Raw genomic sequence first — 25,026 nt, 5'->3', positions numbered from 1 at the left:
TCCCCCTGCGTGCTTAGTATTTTTGTGGTTCTGTACTTCTGTGTGATATCTGCAGAGCATGTATCTTTGACGTATATACATACGTAGTTGGATTAAAAAAAATGCTTTGATCTATTGAATCTTTGATTAAATATAAAGTATAAGCCCATGTAGATTCTATTGAATCTTGTGCGCTGTCAGCCTGGCATACTGATATACGTGAAGCTCCCTAATGGTGTGTATCGAGTCTCTTGGGTTGTGTACGTAGAGTACATGGTGACTTATATGCTAATAATTCTAAACGTAGAAACTAAAACTTCTTTTGCCAAACATAGAAGAAGGCATGCAGGCACAACCTACCCTCGGGGCAGATCTATAAAGTGATAGCACCTCGGTGGGCTCGTATGTATTACTATAGAACGATTAGTTACAAATATTTATGCTGGGCATACTCAAATTTAGGTGGATAGTTTCACGAGAAGAAACCTAACCAACTGAAATATGCTCGGTAGCAATTTCAGCGTGAACACACAGAAGGCAAGAGAATTTCAGCATGCGAGGTACAAAGCGTCAAGCGAGACGTGATTATCACGATGGATGACGGAGGGGACAACCCACACCCCTTACTGACTTCGCAATGATTGGTTAGTTCATGGAGTCAATGGTATTCCTAACAGGCTAATTAGGTTCTGGTCCAGGAAACTAATATCCAATCGATCAGAACTGATAAGTGGACAGGTCATCCTCAAATCGGACAAATGCACAATGCCCTGGCAGTCTTCGCCATCCGGCTTGACTTGGGACCTCCTACCCACACAGCCCAGCCAGAGTCATGATCACCTGCATCTTCCATTAAATTGCTCAGATAAAATCCCCTTTGATTATTTTTACTTAAAGATATCCTGTTTGATCAAGCAAAGCACGTCGTGCGTGCTACCTATGCCTCTGGATGGACATGAACATGAAAAACACACGTACGGGATTTCTTATTCGTCCGGAGGAAAAAAAGGTGTTATTGCCTTCTTGGTATGCAAGTATCCAATATTTTTCAAACTTTAGATGTTGATATCTCTATTGAAGATGCACATAGTGGTAATATGTTTATATTTATTTGGAATTCAGAACATTAAACTTAAATAGGTTTTATAAATACATGATACCAGATGTTGTCAGCAAATTTATGTCCTATACAGATTATATCAATGTCCCACACTATCAAAACAAAACCTAGAGATGCCTTTCTTTTTTTTCAGGGCCGGCCGCACCCACATCACATTTATTTTTCCCAAACGGATTATAAACAATTTCTTTCCACCCACCTTCCCCTTACTATCACTGCAGCTATTTCAAACTGTTTGAATAAGTCACCACTATCTGCTAGCTTAGTTACTAATCTCACCCATGTTACCAGATCATAATAAAACAATCAACAAGGTCAACTCAAGTTAGTATAGTTAACCACCATTGCCGAGTAAACTACGCTATCATGCATCTGGCATTCTGGCTCATGCACCACACTGCACACCATGGTGCGTGTGTTCCCTGCTAGCGGTTGCCTCCTGAATCTTTTTGCCACACAAACCAACCATCTGAGAATCATAGCAAGTTAGCAACGAACCAGACTGTAACCACGGCATCAGCTGATTAGTCTGATCTGTCGTGACATATAACCTGGCATTCTCGGCGTTCTCTATATAAATACGAGCGTAGTTGATCACGACCTGTGTACAGCCAAAGCACATAACCGTCTCGCTTCCATACCTGACACCAGAAGAGAGGCAGAGCGAGACGCTGCGAGGCATCCGAAAGACCATCGCGTCGGATTCATGGAGGGTAGCGTGATCGTCCTGTCCGTCGTGGTGCTTCTGTTCGCGGTGGCGAGCGCCGTCCTGGGGTTCATGGCGGAGGCCTCCAAGCTCACTGTAAGCAAGCTAAGCCACGGCATCATCCTTCCATTTACCGTTCTACTCTCGAAGAATAGAATAATGTTAACCGTCGTTGCAGCCGGCTGACATCAAATACTCCGGCGGCGTGTGCGTCTACCCGGCCAAGCCGGCACACGTGATGGGGATATGCGCGGCGGCCCTGCTGGCGGCGGCCCAGGTCATCGCGTCGGCGGCCGGTGTCTGCTGTGGCTGCTCCAAGGTGCCGCGGGGCGGCGGCGCTGCCGGCCCCAAGCTGAAAAAGGCCGTCAGCTCAGCTATCCTCTCATGGTGAAGCCTATTACCGGTACCGGCCGGCGAGGCGGTGACGACACGCCCCGGCAGGATGGGAGTCTCAATGTGTTGTTAATGGTCGCTGACAGCAACCCTACATGTGCATGCAGGGTGGTGGCCGTGGTGGCGGCGGCGTCCTACGCGCAGGGCGTGGCGTGGAACGCGGCCACGACGCGCGACGCCGTCACGGACGGGTGGTTCATCAAGTGCCACTACCTCAAGGGCGCCGTCTTCAGGCGGGCGGCTCTGCTGGGCCTCGTCGCGGCCGTGCTCGGGATCTGCTCGTACGCCATGCTCCGGGGGCCGGCGTCTGCGGCGGCCGAACCCAAGCCCGACGGCCAGCAGCAGCCGGCGGCTGGCCAAGCGCAGAACCCACACCACCCGCCTCCTCCTGCGCAAGCAGTGTAAGCGCGCGCGACCTGATGCCAAGACACGAGGGCTCGATCGATCTTCTCGACCGTGTTGGGTCCCATTCCGAGCCGTGGTTCCGCATCTCTTTGTGTATCTGAAAAATGTAAGCGTGCAATCTTTGAATGATTTGTACCATGTGCGTGAGTGTGGAGTGGTTTTGTTATTAGTGATTCGGTGCTCCTGGCCTCTTTTCTTTTTGAAAAAAAATAGTATTGTGTAAAGATTCATCTGGTTTTCGTTTTCAATGCCCATCAACTCGCACCACATATGATCATTTGGACGATCGGTCCATGCATGAACTGTGGACGCCACAAACGTGTGTAGCATGCAGCTCGAGATGCTGAAACGCTAACAGCGGTTCTAACAGTGTAAGAACGAACCCGTGGCCGGAAGGTTATAACAAACGGCTATATGTGCAGTGGAAATTAGATAGCCCGTCGATGCCGATGTCGGCCCACTACAACAACAGTAGTCATCCATCATCGCAAAAGCCGTTCCGAAGCATGTAACAGTGGAGTGGAAATTGGTTATTGGTGTTGGTTAGGGATCGATGCAAGAGAGTTCGTTTGCCAGCGGCAAGTAGATCATTTTTTTTCCCGGTTCACCGGCTTGCATCACTATTACAAAAACTGTTTAAAAAAATTAATCGCTTCAAAAAGTATAAATAGAAAAAAAAAGTGTCTCCAGACATGTGCTACCTTCGTGCAGCTGGCATCTCTATTAATATATTTTGTTGAGTCGATCGTAGGCACGGAAATTTTCTTCTCACTACTATATATATATCCTGGCAGGATGATACTACCTATATCCTAGAATATAGCTATTTTTAGAGATTTTCAAGTCAAACTTTTTAAACTTGAACTATAAATAGTAAAAGAATCATAAAGATTGATAACATAAAAATAATATTAGTTGATTCATAATGAAACCAACTATCATAGCATATAATCTTTTCTATTTAAAATTAATTTTTTTGAGATATTATTGATAAAAATAAAAATATTTGACTTTGATCAAATTTAAAAGTTGCTATATTATGGGATGAAGTAGTATTATCATTTCTTGCAATTGATGACGCTAGCTGAGTTGCTTCCGGCGAGAGGTCTCTCCGCTATTAGGCTTGGAGTGATAGCCTAGGGAGGCAGCACAACCGACGGAGGCAATGTGCAGTATGCCTGGATGATACTAGCCAACAACAGAGCATCTCCAGCAATTCCCCAATAAACATCTTCCAATTAGATAGTAATGAGATATCTCAATATATACCACATTCATAGATTATTAGGAGAGATGCTTTTATACTTTCTCAATAATATCATTCCAATACAACTAATATATTGGGAGAGTTACAATTCTCTCTTTATTTGAGGGGAGTTGGGGTGAAATATCGGTACAACCCAATAATTATTGAGTAAAGGGGAATGTTTTGGAGAACTGCTGGTTCTTTCTAACATTATCAGTTCATTATGGAAGGGGAGACTGCTGGAGCCTGGAGATGCTCTGAGCAGTGATAATCCCTCCCGATTCATTGAAACCCGACCGGCACTCCCTGCTGCATTCTGTTGTTGACGATTGAAGTCAGAAGTGACTCTCACCTGCAAGAAATTGCCAAAAACGCGAACATGATAAGCACGAAGACGGAGGAGAGGTGCTGGTTCATCCTGTACCTGGTTGACTTAATGATTGTCTCGGGACATCCGCCGACTAATCAGGCTCCAAGGATACCCGGCTAATCATTGGACAACACAGTTCATCCTTAACTTTGGCAAATGCACGCCGCTGCCTCCTGCGAGTTGACTTCAGTTCAGAGTTGGGATAGATGGCCACCCGGCAGCAAGCCACGTTCTAGCTGGACCGTACCTAAACGTGCTGTGAAGCATCCATTGCCCAACATTATGAGCACTGTGAAATATCTCTACTACCTTATGAAATGAAATTGTAGTTACCATTCGTGTAGTCCCATTACTACTGATCAGCCAGCTGTCAGCTGTCACCGATAATGTCAACGCTCTAGTTAGCGTGCGTAACCACCATCTCGCGCCTTGCCGTCGTTGAACTCGAGTGCACTATGTTATCAGGTGGCTTGGCTTGGCTGACTTGATCATTATATTTCGGCAATATTATACGCTAAGTATGCTTTGTTAAGGATGAAGAACGCCGCCTATGTTTTGTCGTACGCCACTTGCTAGGGAACGCACATCACATCACATACATATCACAGCCATCATTCTTCATCTCACCTGAAGATGCTGACCACGTACAGAGTTGAATACTGGGCTAAGATATCAGCTCCTCTGTTTCTTCCCCCCACTTTGGTCGAAGAAATGATACAGGAGCTACGCAAATGGACAGAGCAAACCTGAACCTGACACGCTCTCTATGTATAAACATATGAGCGCTTACGTTTGGCCGGTCACCACCACCATCGTCTCCCATAGCGATCACTTAGAGAGGAAGCGAAGGAGCACGTAGGATCAATGGATGTCGGCGTGATCGTGCTGACCCTCGTGGTGGGCTTGTTTGGGGTGGCGAGCGCCGTTCTGGGCTTCATCGCCGAGCGCACGAAGCTCACAGTGAGCACCAACACCAACCCCCACTCCGCTCTTAGCTTGCTGTGCGTTTCAAATGGCACTTAGGAATTAGGATGACGGATGACCGCCGTTCTTGCAGTGGGACGACGTCGACGTCGACAGGTTCACCGGCGTGTGCGACTACCCGGCCAACCCGGCCTACCTGCTGTCGCTGATCGCGATCCCGCTCCTGGCGGTGGCTATGATCATCGCCTCGCTGGCCGGCGGCTGCTGCGGCTGCTGCAGGCCGCGGCACGGCGCCTCCGAGTCCAAGCGGGTCGTCGGCATCATCGCCGCCGTCCTCTCATGGTGAGCACCCGCGAACGCCCTCTCTCGTAGGCTCATGGCGATCGATATGGGGCGCGCAACGGCTGAACGAATCAATAATTAAACCGGTGATACTGTGTGATGCCCAGGAAAGCGGCGCTGCTCGCCGGGGCGTTCTACGCGAACGGCGCGGTGTGGAAATTCCCCGTCACGTGGTATGACACCACGTGGTGCAGGCTCCTCAGGGACGGCTACTTCAGGCTGCCGGCCCTGCTGAGCCTCGCCGCCACGGCGCTCGCGATCATGTCGTACGCCATGCTCCGGGCGCGGCCTCCGCCGGCGCCCACGGCGCCGGCTGCGGCAGGGGCCTCCGGACCCAAACCCGACGTCCCGCAGGAGCCGCAGGTTGGGGAAGCGGTCGCGGTCCCCCAGGCGCAACGGTCCTCTTCTCATGGTCAGGGGTACCGGCAAGCGCAGGAGCCGCTTCCGGAGGTTCCTCGGCACCCTGTGGGAGGATACGGTTACGGTCGGACACCGTACGGGCAGCAGCTCGCTTCTCCCTCGCGGCGTCAAGCACAACCAGCACTAGAAGTGATGATGGCTTAAAAAAAAAGACGACATGTTGAAGCGGATGTGCGTGCAAGGTTTCTTTGATAAGGAAGTGCAAGGTTTGTGGGTGTATTCCAGCGCCTTTGTTATGTGCCAGTACGTGTAAGTGGGTAAATCATTGGATGTCTTTCTACCGTGTTATGTTCAAATCCTGAAGGAGAGCCTGCTAATCGGATCTACTTCCAGACCTAGATATTTAGAGGGAAAGGTCAGTTTATATGGTGCTCGCGCATTCTTTTTTACCCTGCTAGATTCGAATTTGACATGCGACTCATAGAATGTGTGATGTCTTATTTCCTTGCTCACTTAATTATTGGGTCTGCCTACTGCCCACTCGAGTGTTTATGTCCCTCGTAACATCCGAGTGCGAGCAACTGAGCAAACACACGAAAATATGATCAGAAAAAATGGAGTGTTTCTAGACATTTGGACACCTGAATTTAACACTATCTATTTTAAATATGATGATACCTGACGATATGATCTGAGCTAACCAAACTTGATAAACCTATACACTCTGACTGTCAATTTGTAACCAAAATTTCAAATACTCGGACATATTTAAAATTGATGCAACTCTGGTTGCAAGTTTCAAAAAGAATTAAGCAAACTAATACATGAAACCAAAGAAGTAAAATAAGTTAAAGAAAACTTGAACATTTAACAGGAATTAAGACACAAGCAACTAAAGTTAATTACCAAAAATACTTAGACATATTTGATAGAAAAATACAAAGTTTTAACTATCATATAAATATTGTAATTATAAACTGAGCATTCTATAGAAACATAGTCGTTCATGAGATCTTTGCTCCATATACTACTTAATCTTACATACTACTCATTCAGATAGAAAATACACTAACGCATTGAAATATGATGGCTCTACTTCATCATTGATGCACCATTCATCAAAGCATTCGTCATGACTGTCATTCGCTGAAGCATGTTCATCCTAAGGAGGCGGTTTGTCAAGCATCTACAAAGCAAGATGATAGTTTATATTAAAAGGCAAAAGTTGTAAGCAATAAATGACAATGAAATTGCAGAAAATATACATAATATTCATGCATAATTATATTATTTGGCAATCACCAAATCCAACCAAATTTAATGTTAGTTCAGCAATGGGATAATAAGTGAATATCCTCAAGAAAAAATATAGATTCAAATTTTATCAGATAATTTCTATGGAATGCAAATAGGATAATTATTTGGGTGCTTAGTCAAACCCCACAAATTCAAATTTGAGCATAGATAAAAAATCCAATCTATATTTATGTAGTACTCACAAATATTTGTTGTGAAAAAAATTAGTGATGACATGTACTAACATGAAGTGTTGTTTTATTTTGCAATACTAAGAATGTGATCCTTGGTACTAAAAGAACAAAGAACTAATTGTAAAAATGAAATTAGAAAGCTAGAAAGCAACTCTAATTTGTACATGCAAGGAGAATATAAAATCCAAATGATGGATTCCATGCATTCAAGAGAACAATGTAACTGCCTAGTCCATTTTAGATTTGAATTACATAACAACCATAGCAAAATAACATGGAGGTTATGTTAGATGGTGTAATAATAGTAATTTCATATTGAAATTACATGTCAACCATTGAGATATGTGTAGATGAGATAAAAGAATAGTCGCAATAGTACTCAAGATGGCAATGTATAAACATTGAAGATAAGAAATTCCAATGAGGGACACTGCATCATGTTGTCGAAGTGTTGCTAGTAATTGTTTGATTACAATACAAAAATATGAAGAAAGTGAGTTTATTGGACAATGAACTATACATCACATCCAAGTATTTTCATGGGTGCTAATACCTGAATTTTTTATTGGATTTGCAACTGACGGTTTCAGATTTCCTTGTCTTTCTAGTTGAGTGAAATTCAGGTGTCTCTTGATTACAACAAGAGCAGATGAAAATTATATAAAAAGGTTATTCCAATTCTAGTATATGCCCATCATAATTGCAACAAGAATTCACTGAAAGCAGAGTTAGGAACTAAAAATAATGTGTTGTGGCCTCAGAAACACATAAATTTTATTTTCCTCACTCTTAGATGCATTCGGGTTAGGTTAAGCAACTGATGGAAACATCCATAGTAGAGGAAGAAAAAAAATGAGTGTACAAGACACCCAAAACACGTAGGTTTTAGGGTAGCTTATCTATAAAAGAAATATTGATATATATAACAACTGCTTCAATTATAGAAGTTTCAAAAAAACTGCTTCAATTGTACATGGTTCAGTTCAGGAGTATTCTCACTGATCTTTTGATAGAATAGATAAGAAACTCAGAGGAGGAACTTCCAAACAATAATGCAATCCAGGTGAAATGACAGTTTACATAAAAAATGTTACGTTATATATACTCAAAACTAACAATGCAGAATCTAATGTGATTGTAGTATATTATTGGTGTAAGTTTATTGACATTATACTTTTATCAAATTCCTCAAGCATCCTACAATCATACACAAAATTGATACTAGGCAGCAATATAACTGAGGTGAATCATTTGCACTTAAGCATGCCCTGTTATATTAAACCAACTATAGATAATAAAAAAAAGTATGAACTTGCTACGCACAAAACAATTCTGAATTGGAAACAACAATGGCCAGCTATAGTAGAGACAGCGAGTGGCAGATAGATAGGTGTAAGAAAAGAAAAACTTAACATTCATTTGGTGCCGGGGTCCATCAATGTACAAGTTGGATGAAGAGTCATGTGAGCTAGTTTAAATTAAACAATTTAATTTAAACTATTTTTTTAATTATTTGTGTAACTGACCGGTGGACCCACTGAGTCAGCGTCTACACTCGAACATATAGGCCGAGACCTTTATCGAACAGCATGAACAATCTTCTTGTGAAACAAGTCTAGTTGGGGTTTAGGGTTCTCTGCCCGACCTTGCCTACCTTCTAATCTCTTGCTGGAGCTTGCTCACGTCCCCGGCGATCACCAGAGGCCACGGGTTGTTACAGTGGATGCAAATCTGGCAGCTTGACCTTTGTAGGCATGTATCTTGAATAGCTGATAAAAAGTTGCTAAAAGAAATTGGAGAAAATTATATTATAAAACAAATAAATATGGCATAGCATATTAATAGTTTATGTATGTGAGCAATATACCAGGTGTAACGGTTTTGATTAACAGTATAGTGTATACTTCCATACCTTCAGATCATTGCAAACTCTCTCTTGCAAAAATCTTTTAAAGAAAACCAAGCAAACCTGTGATATGTTCATCGACACTACGAGAAATCTGTTAATCTATGACGGAAAAATTTCATCACAGATCGCTAAAAAACCGTTACAAAGCAGTGTCTGTGAAGATTTTGCATAACGTCATGTATCAAGCGTCACAAATTATATCTCATGACGTTTTAGCTGTAATCATCACATATCCATACAATCCGTGACGTTTCTAATTCATCATAAAATAGCCTCAGGCCCGCTTAGCCCAACCCAAACCCAACTTTAGCGATGAAAATAAACGTCATAGACAATCGCCACGTGTGTTAATATTCGTCATGGATCAAACAGCCACATCAGCAACAGTTGATGTGGCTGATGACACGGAGGATGATGATGATATGACTAATGACATGTCGGCTGACGTGGATGATTACATGGTGGCTGACATGGCTGATGACACGTGGCGGATGACATAGCCAATGATATTGACACGGAGATGGCTGCTGACATGGACATACCCTCATCACGATCTATTTGTGAAATAGGCCCATGAACCGATACAATTTATTTTGAGCTCATTATTAATTTCAGTTATTGGGCCAGTTTCCAGCCCATTTATCACAATACGCTTTACAGCCTATAATACATAAAATTTCAGCTCATAATACACAGTTTTCCAGCTCAGATCACATGCATGCTTTCATCTAGCGTCACAACAGATTTACCATAGCACATAAGCCAACTAAGTATCAAGTACCAGAAACAACAACAGATAACACCAGCAACAATAATAGATAGGTACCAGCAACAGCAAAAGGATAAACCTCTCCATATATATGGTTTGAAAGAATGCAACACCCAGCACCCTATAGATTAACTTGCTCAACATAGAACAAGATCAAGTTATGCATCCATCTCAAATTGATTAATTGCATATCTGTATATGGTATAGCACAAGCAGCTAGAAGACATATATATAGAAATTGACATTTTAATGGACACATAGCAGAAACATTAATCATAGTACCCTACCTTACTGTCAGTCTAACACAAAATAAGTTTAGAGATACCATAATTATCACTCGGTTATTGCAATTTAAAATACATCTGGATAAGTGTCACACCCGGTTTTTAAAATAAAACCGAATGCATAACTATATGTATGCCAGAATCAAGTTCCATACGTATAGCGACGTCATAATAGAATCGTGAGCAACAATATCATGTAAAAGAGATTTACAACAACTAAAAGTCAATTAGAGATACACAGTTTTATTCTGGAAACGAAGGCTCCAACTTCATAGGCAATTGATCGGAGGTTGCTTACGCCTAGAACTCAGCAATATTCTCAGAAAATATCATATCAATTTTTCTTTTTGAGCAGCGTTTTTAGCAAATATAAGTACACTTATGGTTAATATTATGATTGGTATTCAGCAAATATGTTGGAAAATAAATGATATGCAAATTTCTATAAAGTTTTTTATCCCCGCAGCCCCATCCACTGTGGGCTGAGGGGCGTGACGTGCCGGCTGAGGGAGCAACGTCAGTCATCAAGGGTCAGTCCATGTATCCACAACATATTTACATATGTTTTTAGTTTTTCAGAAGATTAGGAGATGGAATAGTATTGCTCAAAATGTGGAGAATTTGATTCATAAGTTACCAACAGAATATATATTAAATGTGTTTTGTACATAGGGTTATCTGTGCCAGGTACAATTTTTATCTTTTGACAGCCACTAAACTGGAGAGATCACAGCCACTAAACTGCAGAGATCACGGTAGGATCAAGAAAGGATAAATAATAAAAAGAATAAAAATGAAATTAAAGAAGGGAGTTTGAAGAGCCAAGGAAGGGAAGGAATTTGCCCAAACACAAATGTCGGTGAAACATCCATGGCAAATAAGGATTGCAACTTTTTACAAATAGTAAATAACTAAGATACTAAACTTGCAACACGATGGGATGTTTTCCGAAGTTGTGATTACACGCATACAGATACAGCAATACTCTCCACACAAACAAAAGCTCAGTACAAACTACGGACACGGCGAGTGGCAAACGTCAGTACGGGCGCCGCGGGCGTCCCGCTCAGAGCGCGGAGCCGCAGAAGGGGCAGAACCGGAACTGCGGGTCGACCGCGCGGCTGCACGCGCCACACCGGGCCTCCTGGGGCAGCAGCGACGGGCCCGGCTCGGCGCCGAGGGAACCCGGCGCAAGGAGGCCGCACTCGCGGCAGAGGTAGGCGGGGTCCTTCCCGGGCCACCGCCAGACGGGGACGAAGAAGAGCTTGAGCGCCTTCTCCGTCTCCACCAGGTCCGCCGTGCCGCCGCACCGCAGGCACCGCCCCGCCGCCTCCTTGAGCACCCTCCCGGCGCCCTGCTCCACGCCGCCCACGAAGAAGAAGAACATCTTCACCGGATCCCGATCGATCCCAGTTCGATTCGCTGGTGCGATTCGAGGCAGTAGGGGGTTTTGTAAGGCTTGATCCGGGTTTGGGGCTTTGCGCGGATTGGCTCTCGGGAGAGGGGAGTGGGAAGGGGGGGAATTTTCGCGAGAGCTCGGATTTGGGGATCACGAATTCACAAGAGTTCGAGACGCTTCACGCTTGTCTTGGGAGACAAGATGGTGGCGGACTGGTGGTGTGGGTGATCGGCTAGATGAGTTGGGTGCAGGCCGTGGGCCGGGGCGACAAAGCCCAATCCGTACGTGGACTGCAAACAGGCCGAAAAGGACGGAACGTGATCTGTCGAGACTCGAGAGCTCAACCTAACGGGTCAGCGCAAAAGGAAACGAGAACACGATAAATCTTTTTCTTTTGAGCACAGTAGATCCGGAGAACAAACGATGGATGGTAAACGAATTAACTAATCCCTTGATAAACCTCGGTCATTACGAAACAACTGTGACAACTTTAAAGAAGCAATCTAACGGACTCACGACATAGACTCTAGTAGCAAAGGACGCGCATCCACCACAGCAACACTACCGGAGAGACCAGCTTTGCCGAGGGTCAATAGGTTTGCCGAGTGCTATATTTCAGGCACTCGGCAAACACATTCTTTGCCGAGTGTCGCTCTCGGCAAAGAAAAACACTTGGAATAATATATTTTGCCGAGAGCCTGATACTCGGCACACAGATACACTCGGCAAATGACCCGTCAGCAGTGAACGGGAACTAACGCCGTTAGCTTTGCCGAGTGTTTGATGTCTGACACTCGGCAAAGGGTGTATTTGCCGAGTGTCAGCTGACCGACACTCGGCAAATCAAATATATTTTTTTCTTTATTGTGTACAATTATTTGGCTGGCTGAGAGGTCCTGGCGGACAGTCCGCCAGGACATCTCGGGGTCAGCCAGCATTTTTCTTTCATCCAACGTATCTCTTTGTGGGCCCATCGTCTTGTGTCCGTGGGAGGCTGTCCAAAACCCCCTGTACCTCTTGGATGAAGCTCCTCTATCTCTCTTCATCCACATAACACAACTCCATCCTCTCACTCTCTCTTCCTTCCCCACGGACAACACCCCCCCATTGTCCGTGGAGCCAAGGATTCGGTTCCTCCGCAAGGTCCATGGCGAAGGAGCCCCTCCACAGGCTGCAAGAACCTTCTCCCCTCGTTTCCAATCCTTTGGAAGCACTTCCATTCATCCTAGGGCAAGAACAAGGTATATGCAATCCTCCATCAATCTCTCTACTCGATGCATATCTTGAGGAATGCTTTTAGCTATTGTTTCCTGATAGGTAGAGCATGCTATTCCTTGAAAATCTTGTAGAATGGATGGCTAAATCTTTAGTTCATATGTTCATGTTCATTTCATAACCTAAACCTTGATTCAAGTCGATCTCCCAATCTATCCACCCAATGTTGTTCAAAATTTAATTCTAGGCTTCCATTATCATCTAGAATGTGCCTACAAAGTTTGAGCCCCATTGGATTAATTCTTGACATCACATGTTTTCGCGGGAACATTCAAAACTGAGGCGTCCTGGCGGACAGTCCACCAGGCCTGGCAGACAGTCCGCCAGGACCTCTCAGTTCTGATTGTTACTGCATAATCCTTTGTTTGTCTCCACCCGTTCTTTCATTACTTCTAATCAAGCAGTATACTTCCTATACATGTACAGATGGTGCATGAGAGGAGGACCAAGTTCTTGCGTGATCCCGTCTCCAACTCCGATTCCGATGAAATTGAAGTCGTTCCTCCACCTAAGCGCACAAGGAAGCCAACGCCCAAAATTTCAATGAGTCGAGCTGGCCAAATGGGCGGTCCTAGCCATGCGGCACCCAGGCGTAGCTACCAAAGAGCTGCTCAACCACAAGAAGATGTGCCTCAAGAGTCAGTTCCTATCTTTGATGATTACCCTCCACTCCAACCCTACCGAAAGTATATCATGCACAGACCGGAGTACACAAGGATCAACTTCGGTGACCCTGGAGTGAAGCGAGTGGATTACACCACAAAGCAAAGAGGTGCCACGGATAGGAGGTTTTGGAGCAAATTTCAAGCTGATTGGTACATATCCGTCTTTATTGAGAAGAAGAATGCTATCACCGTCTCCAAGTACATCAATTGGGTTGAAATGAGTGAGAAAAATAATCCAACCTTTGACTTGGTCATAAGTGAATGTGAGAAGAAACACCTCTATGAATTCTTGGCCCTCAATCAAAATTGGAACAATGAGTTGGTTGCTCAATTTTGCTCCACTGCTTGGTTTGAAGGTGAGGGCAATAATTCCTTTATTCACTTCAATCTTCAAGGGCGCGCCTTCTGGGTTTCATACAAGCAATTTGCTACTATCCTTAAGCTTGATGACACTCTAGATGAGATGGAAATTCACGATGACATCAATCCAACGGATGAATCTCTTATGACTCTCTATCGGGATGAGGATCCGGATTTAGCGACGACTCATGGACTACGTCCATATATGGAGATCATGAACAGGATATTCCGGGAGACCTTGACTCCCAAGAGGGGTGATCGCACCAAGATTCATGGTACGGTCAAGTTGCTTCTTTTAGCTATGGACTTTGATCACCCGCCCTTTAGTGTCTTTCACTTTTTCTGGACGGAGTTGAGGTACATGCTCCATCATAGCAGTAATCCAGTTATCTATGCTCCATACATTCAAAGGATGATTAATGCCGTGACTGAAATGGAGTTTGGATATGATGCGGTCCATGCCCCATATTGCCCACAGCCTCCCAAGGAGCAAGAGTTTCCACCAGAGGACGAGTCTCCCCCATCAGCTCACTCTCCACCCCAGCCCACTATGGATATGCCCTCCACCTCGGCGATGCCTTCCTCTTCTAGGACTCGTCCTCGCAAGAAAGGCAATGCCTTTATTTCTGGCTTGAAAGCTCTCTTCAAAGTATGCCGCAACACCAACGATGTAGTTCGTGCTCATTGCTTTTCACTCTAAGTTGTTTTTACTTAGTTTGTCCAATCGTACTTGAACTTGCAGGGCGTTAGCGATGCGACCTTGAGTGCCGAGTTGAGACAGGTGGCCGGTGGCTTTGGATATAAGGTCAAGTCATATTCTGGTTATGACGTGAATGGATATCGTTTTTGTACAAGCAGTCATGAGGAATGTCGACCCAATCGAAAGACCACAAATTCTGGGGTGTTTACTCCCGGCCTTGATGGGATTGAGTATTATGGAAGAATTGAAGAAATATACGAACTCAGCTACTATGGTTCGAAACCACTTCGTGATATTCAAATGTCATTGGTTTGACCCTCAAGCAATGATACGGACGCATTCTAATGTTGGGCTAGTCGAAATTCGACAGGATTCAGTCATGACCATAGATGATGTCTATGTTGTTGCTCAACAGGCTATACAAGTTTATTATCTCCCATATGCGTGTGAAAGCAAAGAGCATCTTAAGGGTTGGTATATTGTGTACAAGACATCACCGCACGGTAGAGTACCTGTCCCTAACGATGATGATTACAACTTAGATCCAAACATATATGACGGAGAGTTCTTTCAAGAAGAGGGGCTACAAGGGCGATTCGAGATAGAATTAACCGAGGCAAATGAAATGGAAGTTGAAGCGGTTGATGATGCGGGCGAGGAGGAAGAGGTGCAGAGCGTTAAGGATTTACACATACTAGAACGACTATAAGTAGACAATGCAAATGAAGACACCGAGTCTTCTGATCTTGTTGGTTACGACATGATTGATAGTGATGATGAGGACTATGATCCAGCAAATCCCGACTACGATGAATATTTTTAGTCAATGTAAGACTATATTATTACGTAATTATGTTCTATTTTCTTTATGTATTTATCTAAGTATGTATTATATATTTATCTGTACTTATTACGTAATTATGGTTGTTGATCTAAAGTGGTAAACTTTTTTTATGTTGGCTTGAAAACTGTGTTTTATTTGTCTTCTGCTTTGTCTCATATACATCCAATCATCTCTCTAACGTATCTAAAAGTTTGGATCAATCCCTTGGAAAGAAGGTTTTTTGGCTGGCTGAGAGGTCCTGGCGGACAGTCCGCCAGGACATCTCGGGGTCAGCCAGCAGAACTGATCATTTTTCTTTCATCCAACGTATCTCTTCGTGGGCCCATCGTCTTATGTCCGTGGGAGGCTGTCCAAAACCCCCTATACCTCTTGGATGAAGCTCCTCTATCTCTCTTCATCCACATAACACAACTCGGTTTTCTTTATGTATTTATCTTGGATGAAGCTCCTCTATCTCTCTTCATCCACATAATTATTACGTAATTATGTTCTATTTTCTTTATGTATTTATCTAAGTATGTGTTATATATTTATCTATACTTATTAATTTTCTTTCAATTGCAGGTGATTCACCAGAGATGGTGGGCCGCGGGATGAAGAAGAGTGTAGCGGTCCTTTACAAGAGGTTTTCGGGGGGGGGGAGCAGTGAGCCGACGTCCGAGGCGGCTGAGGGACCGTCTTACAGGAGGAGGAGGGGGAGTGGCAGGAGGGCGACAACACAGGCGCCGCCGGAGGAGGAGCATGCGCTCCCGGAGGAGGAGGTGCCTCCCGGAGGAGGAGGTGCCGCCGGAGGAGGAGGAGCAGGCGCTCCCAGAGGAGGAGGAGGAGCAGGCGCTCCCGGAGGGGAGGACGAGCAGGCGGACGAGGTGGTCCACCAGGAGGGGTCAGGGGACGACGAGCAGGCGGACGAGGAGGGCACGGAGGCCTCTGCTTCGTCAACCGTCTACCAGCGAGGTCCGGCGAGTCTCCCCCAGCGACCGATTCTTGAAGCAAAACGCCCGATCATAGCTCCCCAAGGGGATAAGTAAGTAAATTTACATGTTTTCAGTACATGTTTACGTTATAATTTCAAATTTGTGGTACAAATTAATAATTTTTATCAATCACCTGTGCAGGAACTGGATAGTTGTGGAGAGGCACGTTGGTGCTCACAGACGCCATGTGAATGGCATCTTGGGTCTTCTGGTTAGGGATCACTTCCCTGGCCTGGTCACGTTGGCCGGAGAGCCGTGTCCAGCCTATACGTGGGAGCACTACCGGGCCGTCCCCGACATGCGGGATGTTGCCGGCAGACAGTGGCCCAACTTGGCTGAGCGAGTGAAGGGCGAGCTTTGGGTAAGTGATCAATATATCGCATTCGTTGCACATCCTTGATAATATTTGAAATATATATATCGTGTTTATTGCAGGATTTCTACAGACTACAGGCTGGGATGGACGCGCAGGCGGATGTGGTTGCTGAGTATCGCTGCAAAAAGCTCGTTACCGACATGTTCTACGAGCAGTGCCTCCAGTCAATCATCAACTACCACGCCGTCGTCCTTGGACAGAAGGTCACCAAGACACAAGCAAGAACTATGACGTTGACTGAGGAGCAGTACTTGCAGGTAAATACCAAAATTTGATTTCTTTGAACATTAAGTTGGCTTAATGTCCTCTACTAATATGTCTTCTACTTGATGTCGTGTAGATGGTTCCTCATTGGTGTGCCCACTTTCCTGAGTGCTGGCAGCAGATAGTTGCTAAGTGGTTATCTGACGACTGGAACGCTTTGCACCAGGAGCGTCGTGAGCACCGTCTGACTATGGCCGGTGTGCCACACCACCAAGGCAACCGTAACCTGACCGAGTACGCCCAAGCATGGGTACGCGACTTTACTTGTTTTGTGGTTATTCAACTATGCATGATTTCTCATCATCTTGTTTGTCGCAGTCGGCGGCACATGGAGGGCAGCAGTGCAACAAATTCATGGCGTATGCTCTATCCCACAAGGGTAAAGCGACATCCAGCGTCAGCTACAATGCGGAGGACGGGCCCGAGGCGTACAGCAACCTGAGCATCTATACTCGCCTCAATGAGTACACATCGATGGCGAGGGAGGTGCACGGGCCAGAGTACGATCCGACCCAGGAGGATCTTGACGCTGAAATTGACATGAAGGTCGGAGGAGGAAAGAAGCATGGACGGTACTGGATTTGCGACGGCGCGATCGACTCCTCTTCTACTCCGACTCTATCTCAGATAAAAGCACGGCAAACGAGCTCGAGCGCAGGCATCCGACCTCGTCCTGACAGTTCGATGACCCGTCTCCAGGCACTCCAGGTTGTTGCTTATTCATACGTTTTTTATCTATTATATTATATAACTTCTCTTTTGTATTATTGTAATATTGGGGTAAAAATTTTGCAGGCTCAGCTGGAAGAAGAGAGGAGAGAACGTATGGAGTTGGAGGCAAGGATGAGGGCGGAGATGGAGGCCGAGCGGGAGGCTGACCGACAGAGGATGGCGAGCATGTTCGCGTACATTCAGAGTCTTGGCGCCGCGACGGGTCTACCTCCGCCACCTCCCTTCGTCACCCCACCTAGACCACCCACCGATCCGTTTTCTACTTCAGTGAGTATGCAATGTTCAATATGTCGTTTATTTTGTCGTTTCACTCATACATTTCATCTATATGTTGCAGAATCAGTCGGCGGCCTCCAATGATCCGTATATTTCTCCAAATCAGACCAACCGGAACAACTGGCCACCTTCGGCATAGATGATGGAGTTATTTGCATTTGAGACTTAGCTAGACTGAATGTACTTTGATTGTTCATTGTGTACTTTGTGATATACTTGGCTACAGCGAATGTGCCTACAAAGTTTGAGCCCCATTGGATTAATTCTTGACATCACTTGTTTTCGCGGGAACAATCAGAACTGAGGCGTCCTGGCGGACAGTCCGCCAGGCCTGGCGGACAGTCCGCCAGGCCCTCTCAGTTCTGATTGTTACTGCATAATCCTGTGTTTGTCTCCACCCGTTCTTTCATTACTTCTACTTCTAATCAAGCAAAGAGAAAATAGGGAGGTTATTAAAAAAATAAGATTTGCCGAGTGCTGCCTCCAGTGGCTCTCGGCAAAGAGGCAGAACGGCGCAGCTCTGGATGCCCTCTTTGCCGAGTGCTCTTGACTGGGCTCTCGGCAAAGAAGGCGACCAGGGTGGCCGTTGACTCGGTCCTTTGCCGAGAGCCTGACGGTGACACTCGGCAAAGGATCCGTCCACGGTGGCGCGCCGTGACGGCCACTTTTCTTTGCCGAGGGCCGCTTTTGGCTCTCGGTAAACAATTTGCCGAGAGCCCGAGGAAAAGCTCTCGGCAAAGTATCCTTTGCCGACCCCGGCTTCCCCGAGAGCCCTTTGCCGAGTGGGGCTCTCGGCAAAGGATTTGTCGAGTGCCTTTACGTCTTTGCCGAGTGCTCGGGGCACTCGGCAAATCAGCCGTGTCCGGTAGTGCAAGGCCTCTCTAATCGCTGAATGCCCATTCGTTCTCCCTGCGGATCTCCATCTCCTCCTCCGGCGTGAAGTCGTTCTTGATGTTGAACTTCCGCCTGATCTCCTCCACCGACTTGCCCTTGATCATGTCGGTGATCTTCTGGCAGATGAGGTCCAGCAGCCCCTTGACGTTGAGGTAGTTGGCGGCTAGCACCAAGTCGTACAGCGTGGCCTGGTCGACGTCGATGAACTCCCTGTCGAAGCTCTCCAGATCCTTGGACGCGGTCGCGGTGTCGGTGGCGGCGGCCGCGGAGCTACCGGCAGCGTCCGGTGACGAGGCGTGCTTGTTGCAGTACTCGAGGACCCTGGCGAGTACGTTGGCGGTGACGTTGGGGAGCGGGATGCCGCCGTCGGTGCAGCCGTCCTCGATCATGTGGCGGATGGTCTGGACTGGATCGCCGCCGCCTCCGACACCTCGAAGCGCCCGTTGTCCGAGCTAATGAGCGTGACCGTGGCCGCCGCGGCCGTCTCGTCGCCCGACCCCGCCGATGCCATCACTCTGGTGTTAAAACGAGTTGCTCGTTCGCCGAGCTCGCTCCGGAGGTGCTCTCTCGCTAGATTGATTTGGAGAGATTGGTGATCTGTGCATTGATTTATAATGCCGGGCGGCAGATCACCCAGTCGGTGAGTATAGGATTGTAACGGAGGAGAGATTCTATCCGCGACGACATGGAAATTAAAGGGCGCGACATGGAAACGAATCGGAACCCTGGGAGGCCCGGGGTACTGCATCGCATTACAGGAGATCGAACCTAGTAGCCCGCCACTGCATCTTCTCGCCGCCTGCTCCCGTCCATCCTCATCAGTCATCACGCCCAAATGAGATTCGTACGTAGATTTTCCGGTGCGCAACGCGGCGCGCGGCGAACGCCATGACGCGGCGCGGCCAGACCCCGCCGGACGCTCAACTGACACCGTACGTACGCGGGGCGGCGGGGCTGTTTCTTTGGTGTTCAGGACTTCAGGCCTGCGCGCGCTTCGATCGGCCGGCTGCGTATGTGATTGCCTGAGGCTAGTAGAGTAGCATTACTCCCTCCGTCCTAAAATTAAAAAATAAATTATTCTAGGTTTTAAAATTTGTTCTAAAAACAAGTCATTTCACCCTATCTAGAGTGTACGTTGGAAAGTGTGGTTGGAGCGCAACGCTCGTATTTTCAAAGGTACGGAAACGCCTTCTTTCGCAGTGATCACAAAAATTAGAAATGAGGTATCGCTGTGGACTGTGGCCGGCGGGAAACATCTGGTACGCCTTATTGGCAGAGTTTCGTATTTTCAATGGTACAGAAACGCCTTCTTTCGTAGTGATCGCAAAATCAGAAATGAGGTATCGTTGTGGACTGTGGCCGGCGCGAAACATCTGGTACGCCTTATTGGTAGAGTTTGAGTCCACATGCGTGCTTTAAATGCTCCACGTTTTTCTTGCTTTGTGATAACTATTGTACAGTGCTAAAGCCTCTTAGATTTCCCTCTTCTTATTAATACAACAGGCAGCTCTCATGCTGGTTCCATTTCAAAAAATAAAATAAAATTAATACCATATGAAAGTATTTTTAAATCTAAATACAATAGTATAAATTTGTATAGCATAATGTACAAATTCTTATATTAAGTACCTATGGTTAATATCTTGAGTTGCTAATTATGCACTTTATATCTCAACTACCACTATACACATCTATACGAGACCACCAATTTTATATTCTTTCACTCTATATATAGATCCTACCGCGACCTGACGTGGTAAGTAGTTTGTTACAACCATTATTTGAGATTTCTGTTTAGTCAATACTCCCTCCATTCACAGATGATACTCTTATTTGGGATGGGCACAATAACCAAGGCAAAAATATTGCTTATCAATCCTACTTATCCTGGTAGGCTGACTCCAACGGAGCAGCCATCCGGCCAGGCAAAGCGAAAATGGCTGCCGCGCGGGTACTGTAGCGTGAGAATGTGGCTTCCAACGGGCCAGCCATTTGGGCCAGCCAAAATCGCGGCAGGAGAGAGAAGCAGCGAAACTGGCTGCTACTGTTCGCGCTAGCCATCGGTGTTGGGCCCACTCGTACCAACGGTAGCATGGCGGCTTCTCCCCGTCCCGCTCCCCCTCCGTCTCCATCGGTATCGCCTTCCCCTCCTCCCCGTAGGGTCGCGCCCAGCGACAACCGCCGGCGGCGCACTTCCCTCCTCCCCGCCTCGACCGCCGCCGGCGCGCATCCCGTCCTCCTCGCCTCGGCCACCGACGCGCCTTCCCCTCCTCCCCGCAGGGTCGCACCCAGCGACCACTTCGCCGCCGCCGGCGCACTTCTGTCCTCCCCGCCTCGACCGCCGCCGGCACGCATCCCGTCCTCCTCACCTCGGTCACCGACACGCGAACAAGGTGCTATCTTCCTCCCTGACCCTTTGCCTTCTTCCTGCTTCCATGTTGTGATGATTTGTGCGTAGAGCCGTAGATCTGGGGGAGGCAGCGACAGCCGTGGCAGTGCCCTTGCACAACTGTACCTTCGTTGTACTTGATGGATTTCCGGTCGATGCTGCTTGCGGCGGGGGCATAGGATGTGATTGTGTTGGATTTCCTTCGATTTCCTTCGATTTAGATCTGGGCACGATTTCCTTCGTTGTAGTTGATGGACCTTGACCATGTGGATGTATATACTATTTTGCTAAGCACAAAACTGCAACTATGGTGATTATGAAATTGCAACTATTTTATTGGCTGAAATGTGATATTCTAATTGTGTAGGATGATTGTGTATATTTCTAATGAGTAAATATGAAGTAATCAGAATTATAGAGGAAAGGTTACTAACCATGTGAGCAAATATGAAGTAATCTGAGTTGTGTAACCTGTATTTTCAGTTTCAGTTTCAGTTTCACTACATCTTTTGTGGCCTCTGATGCTGATTGTGTTCGATTTCCTTTGATTTAGATGTGGGCACGATTTCGTTCGATTTAGTTCGTACGCCTACTTGCTTGCAGTAATGGTGTCAATTATTTAACAAAATATACACTCATTATTTCAGGCTGGAGAACCAATTCAATGGTTACATGTTTCAGGGTGGTCCGTCTCAAGGAGGTGACAATTCCAATGAGTTATCATTACCTTTGCCGTCAACCATAAGGGAACTTGAGAAGGTATGTTTCCTTCCTAATTTGGATTTTGCATACCATACTTTTTATGGTTCACTAATCACATCTCTATTTTTTCAGTACAACCTTAACGGTGCATTTAGTGGATCAATGCATAACATGGGTGTACCAACTCAGACTGCAAGTCCTCTCGTCAATGCATCATTTCGTCTTGCTCCCACCGAGGACCCAGAGGTTGAAGAGGTCGATGGAACCCAAGTCTCAAACAATAAGGGGAAGAAGAGGGTTGCCCAGCGAGGAAGGTCATTCACCCACGAGGAAGACAGGGCAATCTGTTCAGCATTTCTGCATGTTAGCAAGGACCCTATTATCGGTAAGCTGTAGCCGATGACTTAAGTACTCCACTTTTCCATTGTCAAGCCTTTATGAGATATGCTATTTAACGTTACCACTACAGGAACCAACCAAACTTCTGCTGGATACTACACGAGAATGCATCGACACTTCGTGGACAACAATGGAGTGAGTACAAATGGGACTAAGGTTTCAATAGAAAACCGGTGGGGAACAATTCAGAAGGCCGTCAACAAGTTTTGTGGCTTTTATGACGCTATCGAAAGGAGGAATTAAAGTGGCAAGAATGAGCAGGACAGGGTAAACCATTTTAAACATTTATTCATTTGTTATGTTGATTGTTGCACATAATGAATGTTTTTTTGGTTTGGACAGATTAATGATACCATCAGGATGTACGGAGAAATCGAGCCATAGCAATTCCATCACTGTTGGCTCGTTCTGCGAGGAGAGCCGAAGTGGCACGCGAGGATGGTGGAATGTAACATGGCTCAAAGAGTTAACTAAAGGCCTGCCCCGAAATGCTCCGAAACAGAAACATGTTCTGTGCAGGCTGAAAGTACACTCCCAGACAGACCCGAAGGAAGGGACAGCGCCAAGAAGAGAGCCCGGATAATGGCTGATACCTCATCGTCAAGTGCAGCAATGGAAATGCTGCAGAAGATGCATGATAGAGGAGAGAAGAATGATGTAAAGGAAGATCAACTTAGGCACGAAATGTTCAAGATGGAGAGAGAGAGGCTTGAGCTGCAGAAGCTAAACTAGGAGAAGAAATGGGTTGCCTGGGAGAAGAAATGGGCAGTAATGGAGTCCAATGCCATGACGCGACAGAATGAGTATGAGTTGAACCAATGGAACGCGGATCTTATGGTCATGTCGCAGGATCTTGACAAGTTAGCTCCACCACTGCGTGCGATGTATAAGCAGAAACAGGGGGAGATCATGAAGAGGAGAGGCATCTCCACCCCTCCAACTAGTGATTCCTGAGTGTTTGTAAGCTGTTTGTGGCTTATGTTTGTAAGCTGTTAGTTTGTAAGCTGTTTGAGGCTTGAGTTGTACCAGAGTGTTCGACTATTTTTATTCGTATTCGACTATTTTTATAAGATGTTTGTGTGTTATTTACAGAACTATATTTTGGTAAAGCTGTTTGTCAGTTACTTACACAATTATATTTTGGTAAAGCTGTTTGTGAGCTCTTTACAGATGCTAAACCAGAAATATATACCATATTATATCATTAACTGCAGAGTACTAAAAGAGAATTATTACATAACTATTATATCACAATTAAAAGAGAACTATTACATCATTATTAACGCAGAGTTTCATGTTCCTACCGGCCCTGTCTATTTGCAAAAGGTCCTGCATCGTTGCCATAGAGAAACCAAATGTGCTCCATGAGGTCTCGTTGCAATCTGTTAGACGTGACCTTGTCACGAATTTTGGTGTACGAATTAATCAACTGAGAAATTTCTGGCACATCTCTATTCTGAGAAATCGGTGGGTCTGAAGATATCTCAAACTCCTGGTGATCGTTGTACAAATTTCTCTCATCTTCAATCACCATGTTGTGTAGAATAACACAAGCACGCATGATGTCGTTTAGATCACTTTGGCTCCACAACCTACCAGGGTTATAAATTATCGTGAATATGGACCGTAACCCCCCAAAAGTTCGTTCTACATCCTTCCTTACTGACTCCTGTCTTTCTGCATATACTCTCTCCTTTAGACTAATCGGCTCACTGTATGATTTTACCAACGTAGCCCAATCAGGGTATATTCCGTCGGCAAGATAGTAACACATGTTGTACTTGTTTCCATTAACATCAAACTCAAATTGCGGTCTTCGTCCTTCAGCGAGGTCATCAAACACCAGGGAACTATGAAGCACATTAATGTCATTATGGGACCCAGGCAATCCGAAATATGCATGCCAGATGCGCAAGTCCTGCGTAGCAACAGCCTCCAGAATTATGGTCGGTTTGCCTTTGTGCCCCTTGTACTGGCTATGCCACGCAGTTGGGCAGTTAGACCATTCCCAATGCATACAGTCAATGCTGCCGATCATCCCAGGAAAACCTCTAGCTTCATTGACTCGTAAAATTGTCTCAAGCTCACTTGCAGTCGGTGGCCTCAAGAAATCAGACTCATAACAGCAATGACGGTTCTTGCAATTGCTTCACAATCTCAAGAACTGTTGACTCGGCCATGCGGTATGTGTCGTCGAACGAATCAGCTGGACTGCCGTAGGCAAGCATCCTCATAGCCACAAGGCATTTATGAATGGGATGGAAACCGCTGTGCTTGCAAGCATTCTCGCGTTGAAGAAAATACGAATTCTTCTCGGTAATCTTCTGGACCATGTCAAGGAATAAGGACTTTCTCATTCTAAACCTGTGCATGACAAGGAAATACATTGGCCATTAGTTTATGGAGCGTACCATCTCAAGAAATAAGGTAAAAGGGTGACAACTGACAACAGGAAAGGGTACATACCACTGTCGAAAGTC

General features: G+C 45.8%; 2 protein-coding genes and 2 pseudogenes across 2 annotated transcripts; 2 read left to right on the top strand and 2 right to left on the bottom strand.

Annotated features, from left to right (window-relative positions):
- Positions 1–1,722: 1,722 nt before the first annotated feature.
- On the top strand, positions 1,723–2,836 carry LOC112888009. Its single transcript, XM_025954348.1, has 3 exons — positions 1,723–1,901; positions 1,984–2,192; positions 2,306–2,836. The coding sequence occupies exons 1-3, from the start codon at positions 1,806–1,808 to the stop codon at positions 2,601–2,603; spliced, it is 603 nt and encodes a 200-aa protein (XP_025810133.1). The 5' UTR covers positions 1,723–1,805; the 3' UTR covers positions 2,604–2,836.
- An 8,287-nt stretch (positions 2,837–11,123) lies between these two features.
- Positions 11,124–11,912, bottom strand: LOC112886882. The gene has a single exon (XM_025952903.1). The coding sequence runs from the start codon at positions 11,682–11,684 to the stop codon at positions 11,364–11,366; it is 321 nt and encodes a 106-aa protein (XP_025808688.1). The 5' UTR covers positions 11,685–11,912; the 3' UTR covers positions 11,124–11,363.
- A 7,131-nt stretch (positions 11,913–19,043) lies between these two features.
- On the bottom strand, positions 19,044–19,567 carry LOC112887003 (annotated as a pseudogene).
- Positions 19,568–19,944: 377 nt separating this feature from the next.
- Positions 19,945–23,500, top strand: LOC112885295 (annotated as a pseudogene).
- Positions 23,501–25,026: the final 1,526 nt, after the last annotated feature.

Source organism: Panicum hallii, chromosome 3 (genome assembly GCF_002211085.1).
Source record: "Panicum hallii strain FIL2 chromosome 3, PHallii_v3.1, whole genome shotgun sequence".
NCBI lineage: Eukaryota > Viridiplantae > Streptophyta > Magnoliopsida > Poales > Poaceae > Panicum > Panicum hallii.
Note: the sequence above shows the minus strand (reverse complement) of the source record. Positions and strands in the feature narration are given on the sequence as shown.